The 22369-nt window shown below is 31.7% G+C and overlaps 1 protein-coding gene across 2 annotated transcripts in view; it reads right to left on the bottom strand.

Moving 5' to 3' along the window:
* Positions 1-22369, bottom strand: part of LOC107437751 (MAPK/MAK/MRK overlapping kinase) — a 62601-nt gene that overhangs the window by 6164 nt on the left and 34068 nt on the right. For both annotated transcript variants that reach the window (XM_087153456.1, XM_087153457.1), the window contains exons 3-11: positions 21235-21324; positions 18037-18107; positions 16136-16214; positions 14149-14197; positions 7077-7162; positions 4927-5019; positions 4741-4845; positions 3083-3262; positions 1633-1780 (exon numbers count right to left, since the gene is read on the bottom strand). In XM_087153456.1, coding sequence (XP_087009582.1) covers positions 1633-1780; positions 3083-3262; positions 4741-4845; positions 4927-5019; positions 7077-7162; positions 14149-14197; positions 16136-16214; positions 18037-18107; positions 21235-21324 — 901 coding nt within the window. The remainder of the gene's footprint in view (positions 1-1632; positions 1781-3082; positions 3263-4740; positions 4846-4926; positions 5020-7076; positions 7163-14148; positions 14198-16135; positions 16215-18036; positions 18108-21234; positions 21325-22369) is intronic.

Below are 22369 nucleotides of genomic sequence, written 5' to 3'. Positions count from 1 at the left end.
TCACCACAGTCTGTATTAAAAAGGGATATTGTTGTTACAATTTAACATTTTCCCGACATGAATTCTTGATAAATTATAATATGAATCGATCAGAAATTGTGTTAATTTGTTTTAATGCAACGTTTCCTTTTCGAATCAGTTAGAAAAAGAATTAGTTGTGGCACACAACTGATATTTTTACACTTCTTTAGAAGAAAACAATTGAAATTTTTTACAGTTGCCTATCGATTAGCATTCCGTTATTACTGTTATTATCATTAAAAATTTTAAAATTTTTGTTTTCAAGTTTTATTTGACTTTTTCTAGACCACCTGAGACCCACAAGCTTTGAATAATAGTTCAAAATTAAAGTTATAAAATATTTTTACAAATTTGTAAATTATTTACAATTTGGTCATGAAACAAAATCCAATAGATTCAAAAGTTTACTGGAATTGAATTTCATTCCTTTATATTTACTTTATGGATCAATAGGTGGCGCTACTACAGTATAGTATCTTAGGGTATACCAGGCCTTGAAATTAAAAACCTCAGCGCAGAGTTTACCGAGCATTGTAACTTAACTTTTAAAAAAAAAATTCGGTTATACACGATCGGCCAGTGTAATAGGCATTCATTTAATTATTTTTTAATGGTTGGGTGTTTTTTTTAGACATGCTCTTTTAGTGGCACTGCGGACATACCCAACACTGATGTTTTAAGGTTAAATGCCACTACGTGGCTATGCACTAATATTTTTAAACTTGGTTTTCCGAAACTCTGTCGCCAAGCAAAAGCAACTGATGATCTTAAAACATCTTGCCGGGAAGAATTATCTGGGCTTCAGGACAGACGAATAACTTAAATATTATTTATTAGTTATTTAACTTTCTTAAAAATCAACAATTTGGCGACATTTTTCCACCTAGATGAAGAATTATCAAAATCGCTCTCAATTTTCGCAAATTTATATGAGCCCAGATAATGCAGCATTGGAGTGAAATAGACCATTTTCATTTCCACGAAATTGTCTATTCTCAAAATAGCGCCATTTTCAATACAAGCATAGACAACACTAGCCTAGACTAAACTTGTCCTAACAGCCATGAGTAACTGTTGCGCACTCACAGCCTTTATGAAAATAGCATATTATTCGCAAAAAAATCATATGCCGACGAAGCCTTCGAAAAACAACCTTAAAGTAACGCTTTCCTGTATACTCTACCATACTATGCAATAGCGCCACCTATTGACCTGTAAAGTAACTACACAGATAGATTGCATATTGGAACAATACTCAACGCTTGTCAATATTTTAAAAACTGTTCATATATTTCGTGAAAAAGGTGGCGAACAAAAATTTTCGTCTGGCTAGTAAATTTAGAGCATAAGTTTTACGTCCTGTCCTAGACGTAGCAACCTAGTAGGTCACTAGGAGCAATTCCCTAATTATGAAACTTTATTTGCATTGAAATAGATATATTCTTAAATCATAATTTAATGATTTTTCTACTAACTTGATAACCTAGTCATATTTCTATTGTTTTTCTTTTTTAATGTTCAGAGTTATTCTTTGTTAAGCAATCGTTACTACGAAATGGTTGCTTTGACGAACAAGCAATGAAAATAACACGAGTAGTATGAGAGAATCACCTTTCTTTCTCGTGTGACTGGATTAGAGATATCATCGACTCTTGATACATTCTCACTCCTTGGGGACAAGTTAGAGGAATCAGAGGACGTCCTCTTTCCGGTATTCCTCGATGAAAGACGTCCAGACAGATGATACTTCTCAGCCAGTCTGAAAATGTTTGCACAACAGTCATCAAAACTATAAACAATTAAAAAAAACGCAAGAAGGCATCACAACTTCTTGACCGACTGACCACCCTTACTTCTCAGATACATATTGATCTGAAGATTTTTTGTATTTTATATTTTATAAACGTCGCTGAACAGCTGACCCAATTTTATGGTCTTATGGCTACTAATGTTCAACTGTGTAGTCTTGTAATTTTGAACCCAATCCAGAAAACAAGGGAACTCCTGGATCGAGTATTGGGAGAAATTTGTCTTCGTGGAGGACTTTTTATAATAGAACTAACTGGCATTTGCGTTAGACGGAGAGGAAATATCACAAAAACCTCCCACGGTCAGCCTGACGGCAAGGAGACTCTAACCCATGATCCGTCTACCACTGAGGATATTTCACGTCAGCACTGTGGTCGGTGCAAGCCGAATGCGGAATTCGTATCGACTGGGATTCGAACCCGGTTCACCTCATTGGAAGGCGAACGCTCTATACCCTGTGCCTAGTTTGACTAGTTGACGGCTCTAGTTTATTATTTTATTTTATAACCGTCGTTGAACAACCAACTCAATTTTGGGTTTACGACTACTAATGTAGCTTTGTAATTTTAAAACAATCCAGAAGACAAGGAAACTCCTGGATCTGAAGATTGGTGGGTCTTAAAGTGGCCACTAGGGAGCAAACCCCGGTCCCTTACAATGAAAGTTCAGGGCCACCGAGCGATGCCAATAAACGCCCAGTAAGGAATCGCTTATAAATTCTTATAAAAATCATTTCGAAGGGGTTGAACGGTAGTTTGAGCCACACAAATCCATCTCAAAAATTTTTTAATTTAAAGCCGCGGGGGCTCAGGGGATAGAACATTCGCCTTCCAAGGAGGTGACCCGGGATCGAATGCCAGCGATGGCTAGTCAACACGAATTTCGCATCCGGCTTACACCCACCACAATACTGACGTGAGGGTCCCTTTACCGTCAGGCTAACCATGGGAGGTTTTTGTGATCTTCCTCTCCGTGTAAAGCATATGCGGTGAGTTCCATCAAAGTATCCTCCACGAAGACAAATTTCTCCCATTACTTGATCCATGAATTCCCTTGTCTTCTGAATTGGGTTCAAAATGACAAGGCTACGGAGCTGAACACTAGTAGTCGGAAACCCAAAAATAGTGTGGGCTATTCAACTTGCTGTGCCATAATTAAATTCAGGCACTCTTTATCCGACTTCTCCAATTATATTTGGTGATTAAAAGGATTTCATTAAATATGTCGATACAGTTAAATGAAGACTACTCACCTGAGATCCGAGAAATAAGGAAACTTGAGTGCTTGTCGTGCTGATGGTCTTTCCTCTTCATCGTAGGCACACAAACTCGCCAACAACTGCATCGCATCGGGTGAGGTGCCTGGAGCAAGGATGGCTATTCCTATTCCCGACTGACACTGGAAACTGAAGTTCACACCATTCAGGCGCTTGCTATTCAAGGAAAAATAAATTCTATTACCATTTGATATCTGTAGATTTGTAGGGGGAGGAGTAATCAACAATGTCAACCTTCATTTATGAACCCCAACATAGAATCGAGTGTCTTACATACTAGTGAACTGGAATTGTATTTTTGTGTTGGTACACACACTACTGTATTTCCCTTACCAGAATTATATCTGCGATAGAATTCGATGAACGAATACCACTAGTTGATTCTTTGCTGTTTTGTGAGAAACCGAGAGCTGTACTAAGTTCACGGTCGAGGTCGCTCTTGTGTTGCCATTAGCAGTTGAGTGAATACGTTGTTCGTTGCGTGTGATTGAAACTACAGCACGAGGAGATGGATAATGTCGCCGTCACAAATAGCAAGTCAACTGTTCAGTGTGAACCATCCATCGATGTAGGCGTGTTCAAATCGTAGTGGGCGTTTCTGCCAAGGTAGGCCTGTTCACATCACGTCCGAAAGTCAACAATGTAGGGCGAGGAGTATCTACCACTGCAGATTTATATATTTGCTTTGCATACCGTATTTTTTTCTTATAGATGCAGTTTTTAAAATAGGGAATATAATATCAGACTTGTTTCTTGAAGTCTGAAATAATTAATTGAATATTTAAAAACTCTAAATATTTTGAAAACTTCCTACTTGCAGCTGCAAATGCTAAAAGAGTGTTTCGAAAATGTGTGATGATTTGAAAAATCATTTAACGGAAAACGGAATTAGATAATGTTGTACGCTTTTCTGTGCAAGGTATTAATTTTCTTCAGTTTTACAATGTGTTATAAAGTTTGTCAACAGATGGCTCTAGTTTACAAAAATTTGAGCAATTTTATTTTATATTTTATAACCGTCGTTGAACAGCCGACCCAATTTTTGGGTTGGCACTTAATTTGAGGAAATCGATTCGATTTTGCTCACTGCTCTTGAAGACTATGTGTAAGTACTTGGTACACATAGTCTTCAAGAAAAAAAACATCATGAATAACTTAAGATCTACTAACCAAATTTCGCTTGAGATAGTTTTGCAATCTCAATAACTCTACATTAAATATTTTAATAACTTGGTGCAGATAATAATTTAAGTACTGAAAATCTGCACAGTCAATAAAATTTTTCTCAAATAAAGACTTTTTTTTAATGACTTATAAGAATGATATGACTGTCAAAATGGTATCCCTCAAGTTTAGCTAACTGAGAAGTTTAAATTTAATGCCATATTTTTCTTTAATTTTCTGCATTATTTTTGAAAGAATTATAGTTTTTAGTGTGCAACAAGAATTATTTAATGAATTTTTTCCAATCACTATTTTTTATTCGAAACATTTCTTTTTTTTAAAAAAAAAAGATTCCTAATATTTATTTGCAAAAGTTTTCCGTTTTGATTAAATTAATGGAAAATAATAATAACTGTTATTAAATAATAATAACTAATAATACTGTTGAATTTATATCATGATGCACTTACTGGCGACGCAATTTGGCTATAATGGAAGATTTTGGCGTGCCCAAAACGTTGTGTATCTTCGACAGCTGATCGATTTCACTACTTCCGGGAAACAAGGGAAGATTTCTAAAATGATAAACACATGGACACGTCATTACCGCACTTGTTCTGATAGTAAATAAATAAATGAATAAATAAAGGGCTTACGTGAGGGCTTCAAAAAATACGCATCCAGCTGCCCACATGTCCATTTTATAACTGTAGTGACCACTAGTAAGCAAACACTCAGGAGGCCGGTACCTGAAATAAATTATGACCGCATTCAATAAATAGTTTACATAGTTATAGTTTGTCAACGGTGAGAACTTCCCCCGCCACAAAGTCTGAGGCCGTCTGCTGCTATGGAAAAAAGAATAGTCCATTTCAAGGAGGGTAGTTTCTCTTCCCTCTGGGGCTAACACAATAGACAGAAGAAAAAGATTCCCTTTCTCTCGTCGACCTGAGCCCCAACCTGTTCTAAACAGTGAACCCGCACCCTTACTTGAAGTAGTTATACATCGATATCATAGACGAATGGCTAGAGGAGTTCTTACTTTAGACAAACTATAGAGACAGGAATGAACTTGCACTACGGGACCTCGGGTACTTTGCCTTGGACCTTTGTCTACATTCTTTGTTAATGGAGCCCTCACATTTCATTACTTCCTGCTTGAAAAAAAAAATAAGAAACAAATTATATTAATTTCGTTCCGAATTTTTATTCTTTGGGAGAAAAAAAAATTATAAATGAATGATTTTTAATGTTTTTCTTTTCTTTTTTTTTATTGTTCACCTTTTTCACATCATTTACTCTCCTCTAAGGAAAACAGTCTTTTTTTTTTCTCCCTCTTATATCTGACCACAATGGGGGTGAAAAGAAATTGAAAGCCACAGCATAAAAATTCCTAGAAATTAATTATCACCACCCTAATTTTGTTCCAATCGGTAACAAAATGTTCTGATAGAACCATAAAACCTTCTGTTTTCGGTTTAAAATAAATAAATAAATAAAAAGTATACATAAATCAAGAGAGCTTCATCGGAAACTGGTAGCAGATCATACCCTACTCAGATTAGCGGAGGTGATATAGGTCCCTTAAACAATGGGGAAAATGCTTCTATAATTCAAACGAATCATCTTTATTGCTTCTGGAAAGTGCTGTCGGACTCTCTGAGCTTCGAACTTTCTCTTACAAATGGGGGTGGTTTACGGAGTCCGAATTTCAGACGCAAATTTCGTCCTGTGCGAACTTTCTGGGAAAGGTTGGTGAAAATCTTCCCTTACCAATAATTTTGTTGAAAAAAATGCTAAAAATCAAAATTTTTTTATTAATAAATACAAGGAACTAAAACAAAACATAACACACAAAGTTCTAAGTTGAAATTTTAGCTTTTTTTTATGAGTAAGAAATATTTAATTTACCATCCGTTTACTATCCCGAATTATCTCTGGCAAATGAAAAAAGTTAAATATGAGTCTTTGTAGGATAGTTCTTAAAACAAAAGATAACACAAAGTGATACTTTTCAAACGTCAGTGAAGGAATACGCCATTTTTTTATTACTCTTATAGCTATGTAAATTCAGCAACCATCGTATATATACAATAGCACAAAACACGTGAGCAGTCCAACATCAAAACTCCCACATAAAACTTCCAATCACAGCAGATTATGTTTTTTGCTTCCGGCCGAATAAAAACGTGATAAAACACTGACACATTCTGCTATGCCCGAGTTTTCTCGGGATGACAAATATTTGCAATATGTACGTACCCGAGTTAACTCGGAATAATCAGGGATGCTGTTAAGTAAATTTGAAAAATTTCGTTATCATTGCAATATTGCTCCTGTGACTACTCATTGTAAAATAAGCTCGAAAATAGATTCAAGGTTTTTTTTTTTTTTAACGGAACTATTAGAACATCAAACTTTTAAAAATTTGAAAGCACGATATTGTACAAATTTTACCCCATTTCTTAAAAATTAGGATATCGTGAAGAAGTTAAGTGATAAAAAAAGAACGTCTGATTGTTGAGACGTATTTGAGTTGCTCCTTCTTTGCTCCCAATAGATGGCAGCACTTAAATTATTATTTTTTTTCCAGAATCTGTTTCTATGCAAAAACGGGCTTTAATATCCCCTCCTCAGATAATCAATAAATGTTTTAGTAAATATTCCTTAAAAATTTTAATGACTGGTTGAAAAGGGACTCAGAAAATTACAACGGAAAGGAAATTAAAAACACAACAAATGATGTCAACAAAAAAATAACGCTTTTTTCTCCAAAACAACAGAGAGTGAAATGTCAATAACTTACCACCTGGTAGAGATATATTCTGTATAAGGCCTTTTAGTATTGATTCCCCGACAACTTCCAAAATCTCCTAATTTCAAAAGATTATCCTATGGAATAAAACTTTCGTTCAATAGACAGTACGTGGAAGTTACAAAGATGTTAAATTTTATTACTTCTCTATAAATAAAATGTTCGAAAAAGAGTAAAATACTGTATAGCCTTATGAACTATGCCAATCGTACGATAAGACTGCATAATATCTTTATTTACTATTGTCTACCTTTATCTACTATTGATTTTCATTGCAAACCTTTTTGCAAAATCGATGATTATAAAATATGATCCATTCTAAAAGTACCTCATTTGTTTAGTTATTGTGGGGTTATGAGTTATCGAGAATGAAAACCTTCATCTATTAAAATGTCCCCCTTCATATTTTGTAGTGGTAGATACACTACAGTACTCCCCCACCAGAATTATAGCTGAGATAGAATTCGATGAACAGATACCATTAGTGGATTCATGGCTGTTTTGTGAGAAGCCGAGAGAGCTGTATTAAAATCACCGTACTTTCTGCTGAAAAACGAGAGCTGTATTAAGTAGTCACTCCTGTGTTGTCTTTAGCTATAGGTTGTATACGTTGTGTGTGATCGAGACTGAGAAGCAACAGCGTGAGGAAGACAATGTCACGAGTGGCAAGACAACTGTTCAATGTGGATTATCCATCGAAGTAGGCGTGTTTAAATTGAAGTGGGAGTTTCTGTCAAGGTACCCGTGATGAGAGATTTCTTATCGACAATGTTAACCTTCATCTATGAAGAGGTACCCCATCATAGAATCGAGTTAACATGTCTTACATATTAGTGAATTGGAATTGTATTTTTGTAGTGGTAGATACACTGCAGATTTAACCCGCAGCGCCATCTGTGCTTAGCTTTACACTGTCAATTATTTGTTGAGCTCTTTATCTAGATGAGCTTAATAGCTATGGAGAATAAATAGTAATGCCAAGACTTTGAATTTACTATGAATATTATAGGTCAATGCGTTTAAGTGTTAGTGCCAAAATTTAATTCTTTACTTTTAATTATTCTGCTATGAATCGATGGAAGATTGAAGGTGCATTATAAATTTGTGTTGGATACACAATGTACCAGATTACTTAGGCGGAAATTACTCGAGCACGATGATTACTTTTTAGCTCTTAAGTATTTATGAGTCAGTTGCAAATTCAAATGAAGAAAAATAATAATACATAATTGATTGCAATAAAAAAAATTGTATTCACTAAACCATGAATGCTGTCCTGTGCTTTCCTTTATCACAGTTGAGCAGAGACAACCCATAGACTACATAAAATATGGAGCGTGTAATGACTTGCTTCTGCGGATAATGTTAATCCTAGATTGCGTAGGACGTCGACCAGGACGCAATTCAACCTAAGTAACTCTAATCACGTACGACATATAACCTAATTATTAAGTATTACAGCCGATTTTGCTGAATAAGATTTTCTTCGAATGTTCTTTTCTAACCCTTAAAATATTTCAACTAAACGCAATTTAGAATATTAATTTTTATAGTTAAGAGAAAAAAAGGAAAAAGGAACGGTATTTTTGCGTTTTTTATGAAACGATTCGAATAATCTGTTTACCCTAATTCATTAAAATTATTTTTAAAAAAATATCGAGTTAGTTTCAAACAAAAAATAATAATTTTTAATACATATTTATTATTACTGAATGAAAAAATATCGAACACTTGGGTCTATTTTATTTTATAACCGTCGTTGAACAGCCGACCCAATTTTATGGGGTTACGACTATTAATGTTCAACTCCGTAGCCTTGTCATTTTGAACCCAATCCAGAAAACAATGGAACTTCTGGATCGAGTATTAGGAGAAATTTGCCTTCGTGGAGCACTTTTTGTTGGAGCTAACCCTCATTTGCGTTACATGGAGAGGCAAGGCCTGACGACAAGGGGACTCTAACCCATGATCCGTCTACCACTGAGGATATTTTTGGTTTGAATTCGAACCGATTGGAATTCGAACCCGGTTCGCCTCATTGGAAGGCAAATGCTCTATCCCCTGAGCCATCGCGGTTCGCTTGGGTCTATTTCCCATAGCCTCAGAATTGCTACTTACTTATCGGGTATAGCACTATCTTTCCCCGGCGGATTTAGCCAGAATCTAACGTTCTTTTTGCCCAATTATTAATATGAAAATATCTCGAAAATGCAAAATATATATTTGTGAAAATGCCTAATATTTCTTTCCTAACATCATGTTCGTAAGAATTTCACCAAAGTTGAGAAATAATTTTTGTCACGAATTCGATGCGTGAAGGAATCAGTTTGGATCGGAAATAACTTCAGAAAGTGATAATTCGTACTTAAATAGATGCGCGTATAGTGACAATTTCCTGACAATTAATCGAACGTTTGCTTAAGTTAAACCACTTCCAGAGTGGCCCTCGTTAAAAAACCCCAGTAAAACAACACTTCTAAAAATAAAATGTCTAGAAAAACTCAATGAATTGTAACTCAGTATTTGGGGGCAACGTAAATAAAATCCAAAAGATATCATTTTGAAAACGATTCTCTTATTCTACTCTTAATTTGAAAACGATTTGAGTTATTTTATTCCTGGCGTTCATTCACTGAAATAATTCAAACTTTGCCTGTAGAAAGTGGCAATACTTGAGATCATTAGTGTAACTCTTTAAACATAATAAAAAATTTTAACAAAAATTGACTGCAAATCGTAGCTAAGGTTAGTGGGGATCCATTAAATGAGACGAAGGCCGAAATAATCAATAATTTACCGCCAAAATATATTGAGCATGTGATCACGTGAGAAAAGAATTTATTCTACTTTGTTGTTGTTTCAACAACTGGGGAAAGGAACCGTCTATCGCGTGTTCGCGTGAATGAACTATAAATAGGGAATGATTTTTTTCTACAGACTCAACAGAATAAAAAAAAGAAGAAAAAAAAAAACGATGCCAAGATCGGAAAATTTCAACTTATTTTCTTTGAGGAAAGTTTTGTATTTTATTTATTTATTTTTTTTTTGTTGATAATTTTGAAAATGTGTCTAAACTAATTTTTTTTTTTTTTTTTTTTTTTTTTTTTTTACTTTCTGCGTTTAAATTTTTACGTCAGAAAAAGTGAATTTATAAAATGGAAGAAGTGTCCATTTTGTATTCATTATCTCAATTTTTGAATACAGTCCCTGACCAAATTATTAGACGCACTATAACAGTGGCGCACGCAGAATTTTTTTAAGGGGGGTGTTCATAATTTTCTGAAACTACTAAAAGAAATTCGAGTCTGTAATAAAGCACTATTATTTCACTAATTTAGACAGCTGGACAATTTTGACTTTTTATTTAGACAACATTGGTTAGTTAAATTTTGATTTGATTTTTTAAGTTTAATAACATAATGTAATATTTTCTGAAAAAAGTTTAATGTCATGTGGGTGGGAAGTAACACTTTGAGGGCCACTTTCACATTCATCAGATTTTGTTATGCTAGAAACGTTTTCCTCAACGGAACTATCACATTTCTGTACAACAGAAAAACTTACATTGGTACTAGATGCTGTCACCTCACTAATTTCAGGTCGTGATTTTTTCTCAAAATAATTAAAAATTGTTAAATTCTTGCGTTTTGACATCCTAAAGATCCAAGAACAGCAAATATATATATATATATATTGGCACAGAAGTATCCGCTATGCTACGATCTCAAAGTTTCGAGCTGGAATGAATAACTTCAACGAGCTCCATATCTCCAATGGTATTGTTACTGATTTCTTCACTAGTCGAAATAGTGGCGACGACGGGTTCGGCGATTGAATGAACTTTTTGTTGAGATAAATCAAAACAGATTTAGCCACAAGCTCCGAAAGACAAGCGGCAGAGATAACTCTTAGTCTGACTAACTAACTCCACTGTACTCCGTTCCCCCTTTTATATATTTTTTCACCTCATCTCCAAAATTTTCGAATTGTCTCAAAGACGACAGAACGTCTAAGATTCCAGAATCATCGCGTAAAGACCTCGCGAATGACAGCCAGTCTCGAAAACTATACTGGTAGGACAGAAAGGAACCAGTCCGTAACAGTATCACGTGAATTTGGCTTCAAAAGTACAACCCTATTATAGTAAATGTTTTTTTTCTTCAGTATTCTGAGAAATACCACGAGAAAAAAAAAAGTAGGCATAAGGCAAATAAAATTATATAGTCTTAAAAAATAATAGTTCGCACAATTTCTACTAAAATTTTTATTTTTGACATTTTGTCTGAGCTCAAGGGGGGTGTTTAAACCCCTAAACCCCTCCCTTGCGTACGCCACTGCACTCTAAGATTCTATGTAAAATCTTAATGATCAGGTGATTACTATACAGCTTTATTGTTTTTACTAGGATGAAAAAGATTTGCCTTTGTTTACGCTCCTTTAACAATGGGTTAACATTGTAATGCAATACGTTAAAACATAAATACATATAAGAAATATATTAAAAATGTCCTGAATAAAAACCCATTACATATATGTTTAAATATAAAGCCTATAAAGTAGTGCAAAACATGAAATTATTAAAAAAAAAAAACTGCAGTGCGTCTAATCATTAGATCTCATTATTATAATGTTCTAACATAATTCCTGATATAATAAATATTCTATATTTATATAATATATCGTCTCTCTAATATATCCTATCGTCAAATTTATATCGTATATCGGCTAATTGAACCCATTGATACATTAACGTAAACAACTACAAACCGGTTTCAATCACATAAAAACAATAAAGCTGTATAGTATCATCTGATAATTAAGATTTTACATCGAATCTGATATTGCATCTAATAATTTGGCACAGGGACTGTATTTCCGATAGTGGTCCGATACCATAAACGATTAAGCCACTACTGGATTAAAAGAACAAAAACATTCTATGCATTTATTTTTTCCCTCCATGCAACTTTCCACCCGACAGGTCACGCGCTCAACACAATTGCGCGTCCATTCGTATAAAAATCCACTCCAATATGTGAGACACGTTTCTTTTTTTCTATTCGATGAAGTGAAGAGTCTGTGTGTCTCACACAATTCCCTTTAGGTTCGGAGTTAATTTGTTCTAACGCTCACACAAAAACTAGGACGAATAGAACTGGAGCGATTTTTAATCCATTAGGGACCATTTTTCTTTGCCTCGCGTTTATGAAACGGCGGGTGTGCGAAAAATATGCCCTACTTTAGTTCCTCTGCTTGTTGAAAGAACTATTTTCTATTTTGTACAGCGTAAAAAGCAATAAGCTAAACCACTTTTCACGTCTATATCAGTCACATATCACTAACAATTGAAATATTTTAATAATAGAATACAGTTATTCAGGTACTTTTATTATTTTTTCGGTCATAATATTTTTGCAGCAAGTACTGAAAATTAAATATTTTGAAGCTCTGCACAAGTGGATTTAGGAAATCAGCTTCCAAAATACAGCCCAATTAATAGACGCAGTATAAGATTCTATGTAAAATCTTAATTATAAGATGATACTATTTTGATCAAACTTTTTTGGTCGAGGGCCAAAAATCGAGAAAAAAAATGTTTGGTGGGACAAATAAAACTTTCAAAATTTAAAAAAAAAAGTGATATACAGGTTTTAATTTAAATATTTAGTGAGATGAATGAAATTGCGATTTCGTTTTTAAAAGTTCCTTATATTAAGGTTCGAAGCGAGATGTGCCTATTTTACGGAACATGGCTAAATGCTTTTCTGTTAGTCCACTTCTGAAATGATTCTTTCTAAGGTTCAAAGTTGAAAACTCTTGTTCACATATACAAGATTAAGCAAACATAGAGCTGATTTTCTGGGCATGAAATATTAAATTTTGGAAACTAGCATTTGGTAATGATTTGTAAACCTTTGGCATATTTAGAAACAACTGCTCCAGATGATTGTTAGATTGTTCGTTCGTTGGATCTTAAAATGCGTAGTCTGCCAAATGTGAAGTACAATTTACCTATATTAGATTCCTCGAGAAAGACAAACGCTAGTTAGAGCCAATCTAAGACTATTCTATGAAGAACTTCTGCTTTCAACATTTTACCAATTGAAGCCGTCTGTGCTAACTATTTCCATCAATTTATGTTTTGTAGAACAAAAATAGAGAAAGTAAAAAGGTCATCAGTACTTTGTTAAAAAAGGAAAAACAGAAATAATTTTAAATAGTTGACAAGAAAATGGATGTATATTGTTTATGTATATTGCCACTGATCGGCAAATTAAAATTATATCCGCGGGCCGGATAAAACCTTCCGGCGGGCCACAGTTGGCCCGCGGGCCGTAGTTTGCCCATCCCTGATATATAGTATAAATTTGACGATAGGATAAATTAAACGATATGTTATATGAATGTAGAATATTTATCATATCAAGTATTAGATAAGTATATTATAATATTTAGACCAAATTATGAAACGCGCAGTAGTGTTTTAATTATGACATGTTTTGCAGGAGTTTATACGCAATACTTTAATATTTAAACATACATGTAACGGATTTTCATTCAGGATATTTTTTATATACTTCCTATTTGTATTTATTTTTAACGCATTGCATGACAATGTCAACCCATCGATACAGGTGCGTAAACAAATGCATCCGAGCAAAAACAATAAAGCTGTATAGAGTATCACCTGATAATTAAGATATTACATAGAATCTGAGAGTGCGCCTAAGAATTTGGACAGAGACTGTACATCTCAAGAGTTCATGTTTCCAACCACAGGATCTAACGGACCCAGGCGAAACCAGGAGAAACACCCCCACACCATTATTCCTCCACAACCGGTTCTCCGGACATTTTTGGCCTGATAGTACGTAAACAAAAGCTTCGATTGCAGCATATTACGTGCCCAATCTTCTCTGAAGGAAATGAACACTATTCAGTTGTTTAAATACTCTTCAGACAGATTTTTAAAAAAAATTCATTTACAATTCCTTTAAGTTTTCATTTCGGCACAGCTAAAATTCAACTTGTAATTTTAACAGATTTAATAAATATATCTTACCCTTATCAACAAATTCTCTGGCTTCACATCCCTATGGAAGATTCCGTGTCTAAAATAAAATTCAATTTATTATCTTTACTATACTCAATCAATCAATTAATCAATTTATTATCAATTAATCAATTTATTAATCAATTTATTATCTTTACTATACTCCTGAGAAATCGAATTTTATAAAGAAGTCGTATATTTAAAACTTGGATTTCACAGGAACTATTGAACCCATTTCGCTCAAATTTCGTATTTTTTTCCACGTAAATTTGGATATTTTTTTAAATAATGTAAAAAAATTGTATACCTTTACAATTCAAACCTTTTCTGATTATTATTAAATAAAATAATAAATAGGTTCTAAAATTGATTTTATTCTTGAAATTTTCTTCAGAATAACAAATTTTATAGCTGTGAGCAAAAAATGTTCGATTGTCTAAAAAAGTTCACGAATATAAGTCGAAAAAATAAATTTAACATTAGGAGGTTCAACCTTTGGATCGCTCTCCTGACGATTCTCTGGATCCCCCTATATTTTGGAAGTCAGAAATCTGTATCTGTTGGGAAAGAAAGGTATACGTTCATATAGAGAAAGTACTCTTTACTGTCTGATTTCGTAACTTAAAATATCGTCTGCACTAATTAATTAGCATATCTGAGAACCATTGAAATGGAGTGCGCACTGTACACTCATGAAACATTGATTGTACAATGGAAGGGAACAACACATTTCAAAATCAGCACGTCAAATTTCAACTCTACGTATGTTCATAATTCCAGAACTAATTCTCGAATATTAGTTATTTTCTTGTATCTTTTTTTCTACAATCTTTTGTACAGTCCCTGGCCAAATTATTAAACGCACTCTAAGATTCTATGTAAAATCTTAATTATCTGGTGATACTCTATACAGCTTTATTGTTTTCACGTTGCTGAAACAGGTTTGAACTTGTTTGCGTTCGTGTATCAATTCGTTAACATTTTAATGCAATACCCTAAGAGTTGATGCAAATAAGAAGTATATAAAAAATCTTCCGTATAAAAACCCATTACACGCAAAGTATTGCCTATAAACTCGTGCAAAAAACGTAATTTTCAAAACACAGCAGTGTGTCTAATAATTTGGTCTAATTATTGTAATATACTAATATAATGGTTGATAAAATAAATAATCTACATAATTATATAATAATTGCACATTAATAATTATATTTATATCGTCTAATTTATCCTATCGTTAAATTTATATTCTATGTCGTCCCATTTAAGCAATTGATACACTAACGTAAGCAAGTGCAAACAGTCTCATAAAAAACAATAAAGCTGTATAGAGTGTCACCTGATAATTAAGATTTTGCATAGAATCTTAGAGTGCGTTTAATAATTTGGCCAAAGGGACTGTATCCTTAGCGAATGACTATTCGTAAAAATAAAAGAAGATACTAGGACACATAAGGATGAGCTGATGTGACAAGGTGTGAAAAAATTTCGTCAAAATTAAATTTTCGTCCAAGATCATTTCAACATTTGAGGATTTATCACATTCTTGATAACAAAATATTAGCGCTAATTTGGTCAAAGTTTTTACTTATTAACCATTAAAACAAGTCGAATACCATCCTCCTATTTTTTAATGCCAATAAAGATTTTAATCAAGCTTACACTTTTCTTCTTTTTTTTTGATTTAACAAACCATTTTGCAGAAGTCTTTTCAAATGAGCTGATACATCTCAAACGGTTCTAACGATGTTCCGTTTGAAATATCGATTTTTCGAACCACTTATTCCGGTCACGAGTGACAAGGAGTGAACGCCCTCATTACTACTCATCTCTGAAACAACCCAGAAAAAAGTTAGCATCTTTCTGATTGTCATTATTTCAAGTGAAATTATTCATTAAAAACCTCGAGTGAGTGAATACACATTCTTAGCTATAAAACATAAAACACACTCATAATACAAATGTTCATTTTATCTTTGTAGAAATTCATGCTTACCTATGAATATGATCCAATGATCTGAGTAATTGATAAACGTAACTTTTTACTCTAAATTCTGGAAGTGGTTTTCTCCTAGCTGAAGTTAAAATTATTTTGTCAACAACACATATACATAACAAAGTAAAGCTTCAACAATAGAAATTAATTTCTGCATTTAAAATTTGCTGCGAAGGAGTTTTCGAATTTTTAGTTTTATAGAAGGAGTTTTCGAATTTAGTGCGTCTAATATTTTGGGCAGGGACTGCACATATTTAATAGTGATACTCTTAATAATCAGTACCTTCACTTATTCTAGTGACTTATATTGGATAAGTACTACTAAACGATATATTTTTAACGCTATCTTGTAAGTTATTTTTTTATAACACTCAATCGTTATATAACACTTAAATCCGAATACAGAGATGCACACTTCGCATTTCAACGAAAGGGTTAATAATCCTGTATCTGTAAGTAACTTTTGAAACGGATTTCGAAAATCTGACAAAAATTTTGATTTGTTTCGCAATATTTCATTTAATATAGAAAATTTCCAACGTAAACAATTTCCAATAATCAATGCAATAATTCTTTTTCCGAACGGTCTGCAAAATAACTGTGATGCCACAATTCCATATATCCTAGCTTTTAAAAATTTCTTTAATTACTTAAACTTATTTTTTTAATCATTATGAATCGAAGTATATTTAAATTAAACCAGTGAGTTAATTTTTATAAAAAGCGAACATAAAATATTTTGTTCTTTCCTTATCGATCAATGTAACGGATAAAATTTTAATTTCTATACTACTATACATTCATTCATTCACTGTCTCGCCTAATCGAAAACAAAAATCTATTTATAACCATTTATTATTTTTTTCTTACCACAAATATGTTTCAGTTACATGGTTACACTAATTCTCACACTCTTGTTGGCGATTCGCAATCGCTAAAGTATTTTCAAACGCAATATTGATTATGAGGGGTTGCCTTTATTTTTGGCTCAGTAATCTTTTGTTAAATATGTATATATATATATATATATATATATATATATATATATATATATATATATATATATATATATATATATATATATATATATATATATATATATATATATATATATATATATATATATATATATATATATATATATATATATATATATATATATATATATATATATATATATATATATATATATATATATATATATATATATATATATATATATATATATATATGCGATTGAGAATCATCCAGAAAATGTTTTACTTGTTTTTTGATTTTTAAAAATACTCAGCTCCCACAGAAAATATATATTTAATTTAATTCACAGTTGAGTTCATTTTTAACAAAAAAATTCATATTTGACCTAAAAATTTCATATTTAACCTAAACATATTTGAACTTAAATGCATTCTGATATTGAGAATAGTTTTTGTACAATTTAGGGTTTAGTGATCATTTAGTAAATAGTGATTTTTTACTATTTTTAAAGGTAGTATTAAATAAATTTTGAATTAAATCAACGGAACCTTTTAATAAATATATATTTTTTTTTGTTTATAAATTTCAGGTATGTCCCTCATAGGCTGCAGATGGAGATTGTAAATTCTACTACCAGACATTTTAAAACGAGTAAAAAAAAACGCAATCGAATCAGTATGGATGAAGGCGAGACTTTTTGATAAGATCAACAACCTACAGAACTCACAATTTCTCACCATGGATTCATTAGTTAATGCTTTCGACTTCCCTCAATAATCATTTGAGGACTATAATTTCATTATTTTTGACAAGGATTGAAAAAAAAAAGCAGAAATTAAGGACAGATATTATGAAACATGTAGCGAATAAGATGAATATAAAATGCTCATTTTTAGTGCACAAACTAAAAATAAATGACCTACCTTTGAGCAGTTCGTACATATTTAAGTCCATAAGCTCGAATACCAAGGCTAATCGACCCGACTTTTTGTCACTGAAAACAATGAGAATATTTTTTTATAAAAACGATATGTTTTAAGTGAGCTATGGTATAAAAAAATTTATGATGATATATATATATATATATATATATACAGTGAGAGAGAAAACATGATGGAAAATATTAAAGATTAATAAAGTAAAGAAAAATTATTAAAATAAAGATTAAGAAAATAGAATAAAACAAAAATATTTTATTGGGAAATTACATTTCTTTATGTAGGGATATTTCGAAATAAAGAATGATTATCCTAAGAGTACTAGTAAGAGTATCCTTACTAGTTTCTGAGGGCTCAGATTAGAATAATATTTAACATTCGATTAATCTTTATTATTTTTTGTGCACTGTACGTTTAAAAAAGATAAAGTAAAAATTCAGAAATGACTTGATTGTAGAAATCATTTCATGAAACATAGATGACTTATGAAGAGTCTATGATAGATCGCGTGAGAATTTTTCAATAACTTGAAATATTGCGTGTTGCACTGTTTGATCTCAAGGTCATCTATCCGGACTATGTTTGTCTTAAGAAATTGCCTTGGTGACCGATACCTTTTAATATTTATTTTTTCATTGTCCCTCTATTAAAAGATGAGTATCTTTAATTACTTAAGATCACGGCACAAAGTATTGCGGGACAAGAATCTGCATTTAATACTGCAGTCTCTTACCAAATTATTATACCCACTATAGGATTCTGTGTGAAATCTTAATTATCAGGTGATGCTCTATACAGCTTTATTGTTTTTATGTGACTGAAACTGGTTTGCACTTATTTACCTTTATGCATCAATTGGATAAATTAGACGATATATTATATAAATATAGAATATTTATTATATCAAGCATTATATTAATATATTCTAATAATTCGACCAAATTATTAGTATATTATAATAATTAGTATATTATAATAATTAGTTTATTATATTATAATAATTAGATTATTATATTATAATAATTAGATTATTGTATTATAATAATTAGATCAAACTATAATAGACGCACTGTAGTTTTTTAATGATGACATGATTTGCACCATTTTATAGGCAATACTTTTATATTTAAACATGCATGTAATGGGTTTTTATTTAGGAGATTTTATATATACTTCCTGTTCGTATTTATTTTTAACATATTGCATTACTATGTTAGTCAATTGATACGCATAAACTGGTATAAACTGGTTTTAGCAGAGTAAAAACATTAATGATGTGCTGTATCACCTAATAATTAAGATTTTACATTGAACCTTAGAGTGCGTATAATAATTTGGCCAGGGACTGTACTAGACTTAACTTCGCAACATATGTATTATTCTGCAATGGTTTATTTTTAGAATTCTCTTCAAAAGTAATGTGAAAAGAAAAGAATGGGCATAATATTGAAGCGAGAGAAAAACAAAAGCGTTATTGTAATCTGGCAAATAACTAGTGAGATCACTAGTTATCACTAGTTGATTGCCTTTGGGAAACACAGAAGATTTAGAAGGTGATCACTAGAAACGCCGCCAAGTCATTAGCAGGTAATCAAACTGGTTTCGATATTTCTCCCTTTCCTGCTTCTCTCTCTAGTTATCATTCAACGCATATGTATTGCACTTAATTAAACATCTATTTGTCACCCTTAATATACATGCTACACTGACAAGAATTCTGAAATTATACGTCAAGGGTGGTCAATACGGAACACCTTATATATGCCGTGTTGAGGGGAAAAATACTATCGCTGCTCAAAAATAAGAAAGTTGAAATCATCAGGACTTTTTACAATTAACGTGATTTGTTTTTTCTTTTTTTTTTCCTCGTTTTTTTTCTTCTTTTTTTGTTCTTCGCGAATAAAAAAAATATCTTTTTAAAAAGAAGTGATTTTAGAAATGATGTATTTGAATTTAATTTTTGAAATTCCATTGTTTCATAAATGAATCCTTATGAACAATAAACTTATATAAAAGAATCGAATAAATTTGTTTTTCAATGAAATTTCTGTTTCAAAATGAAAACTAAAGATGATCATTGGGCTCATGTATTAAAAATAAAACTGCTTGATAAGAAACATTACAGCTACTGGTTTGTATTGTTGAGTATTAAATTTTTAAAACTGTTTTAAAGAGAGTTTAAGAATAATCCCTTTCTAAAATACAGAACAATTGAAAAAATTGAAATATTACATGCCGATAATTTGACAGCTTTTATTAAATTTAAAAAAAAGTCCTACGGCTATATTTCTTTATTGGAAAACAATTCATTCCTTAACTTTTAAATATCTGAACGTAAAAAATCATCGTATTGATAAAGGATATTTGTACTAAAAAAATCCTGTAAAAAAATATTGGAACGAGAATCTGCATAATTTTCTGAAACTATATATAATTATCTGAAGGTAGAAAATTCTCAAATTCATGAAGGGAATTTCACAAAATTACTAGAAAAAAAATTGCTTGCAAAATATTGCAATTATTATGCAAAATCAAAACCTGGTTTGCAAATAAATTTCCATGAAGCCGTCATCGTAAATTTCTATATCTCAAAGAGTATTTCTTTCAAATTTTGGATTTAGCCGTTTTAAATTATTTAGTTTTAAATGACGCATAAATGTGCGTCATTTACAATTCAAAATTATTTGATAATTATTACATAGAATAATAATAAAAATTTACTAAATATTATTTATTACATGAAATGTTAAAACGATATTTTTGCGTAAACAAATGTTATACTTTTTTGCAAACGATTTACTTCAAAAGCTCTCCAGATAGGCAAGAAGTGAAATAGTTTTCTGATCGCCCTTTCAAAATTAGATGTTTTTTTCATTTGTTATATGTTTAATTTGTATTAAACAAAGCTTCTTGTACTGATTTAGTAGTTTTGGAATGTAATACAGTTCTGTAGTAATAAGAATCTCCAACCATTTGTTATAGGGTAGCTCATTCTATGTTGTTAGATGTGTATAATAGGTGGTTTATTAGTTATTATATATTATACTATTTCTAATATTCAGTAGTTAATGGACCTCAACGTTTCTTTTTTTTTTAAATTGGGAGGGGGAGAGAGTGCAAAAGAATCAAAGGGCTGCTTTCTAATGATACGATTGATTGTGTATAAACTAAGAAGATACTCACAAAATGATGTCGTGTAGTTGAACGACATTGACATGCGGTCGTAGTCTACGTAAAGCTCTGACTTCAGTGAGACCCAAGGCTTGATCCACGCTGTAATAAAAGAATTATGACTAAAAACACACTCCACAAATGAGAAGGTGAAACATGCTTCTACATATTAGAGCTAGCATGGTCCCAAAGCAACCCAGGATTCGAGGCTTTGGGAAGCTAGAGGCGCCAAGGGTCCCCGTGATCACAGGAGATTTCACCACCTTTCTTATTTTTAGTTTACTTTTCAATCAAGAACTCCAGAATTGCAGTACTTATTGTATCTAATAAACTAAAGAAAATTCTGTTAGTTTAACAATTCTTTAACGGGTTAAAATCATTGTTTCAATGGGGCGTGATCAAAAAGTACTACAATTAGCACAATGCATGCAAATCTAATCTAACTATAAATAGTAAGAAATATTTCTATTCTAATAGATTTTTCACAAATAAGAGAATGTTTTTAAGAAATTTTGTGCACGCAGTGAATTTTTTTTCCAATTATTTTGCGAATGATATGCTTGATTTCTATGGAAGTTTTCTTAATGAAAGATTTCTTACTGTTTTAAATTTGTTTTATTAAATTAGTTGCCAAATTAGTTAAGAGTTACAGTTTTTTTTAGGTTGTATAGTTTTTGTGCAGTGAGACAAAGTGTAACGTTAAGTTAAAAATCCAAAACAGTGTCGTCTGACACCCTTACGATTTTTATATTTAGAAAGATAATGTCAAACACATAATTAATTAAGGGAAATAATTATTTCTAATTTTATCCCATAAACATGAATTACATAATACGAATTTTATCCCATGAACATGAATTACATATTACTAATTTCATCCCATAAACATTAGCTACATATTACTAATTTTAGCCCATAAACATGAACTACGTATTAATTTTATCCCATAAACATGAACTACGTATTACTAATTTTAGCCCATAAACTTGAATTACATATTACTAATTTTATCCCATAAACATGAACTACGTATTACTAATTTTATACCATAAGCATGAACTCTGTATTACTAATTTTATCCCATAAACATGAATTACATATTACTAATTTTATCCCATAAACATGAATTACATATTGCTAATTTTAT

The sequence above is a fragment of the Parasteatoda tepidariorum genome, chromosome 10 (genome assembly GCF_982258835.1).
Source record: "Parasteatoda tepidariorum strain Cologne lab strain chromosome 10, Ptep-v5.0, whole genome shotgun sequence".
Taxonomy (NCBI): domain Eukaryota; kingdom Metazoa; phylum Arthropoda; class Arachnida; order Araneae; family Theridiidae; genus Parasteatoda; species Parasteatoda tepidariorum.
Note: the sequence above shows the minus strand (reverse complement) of the source record. Positions and strands in the feature narration are given on the sequence as shown.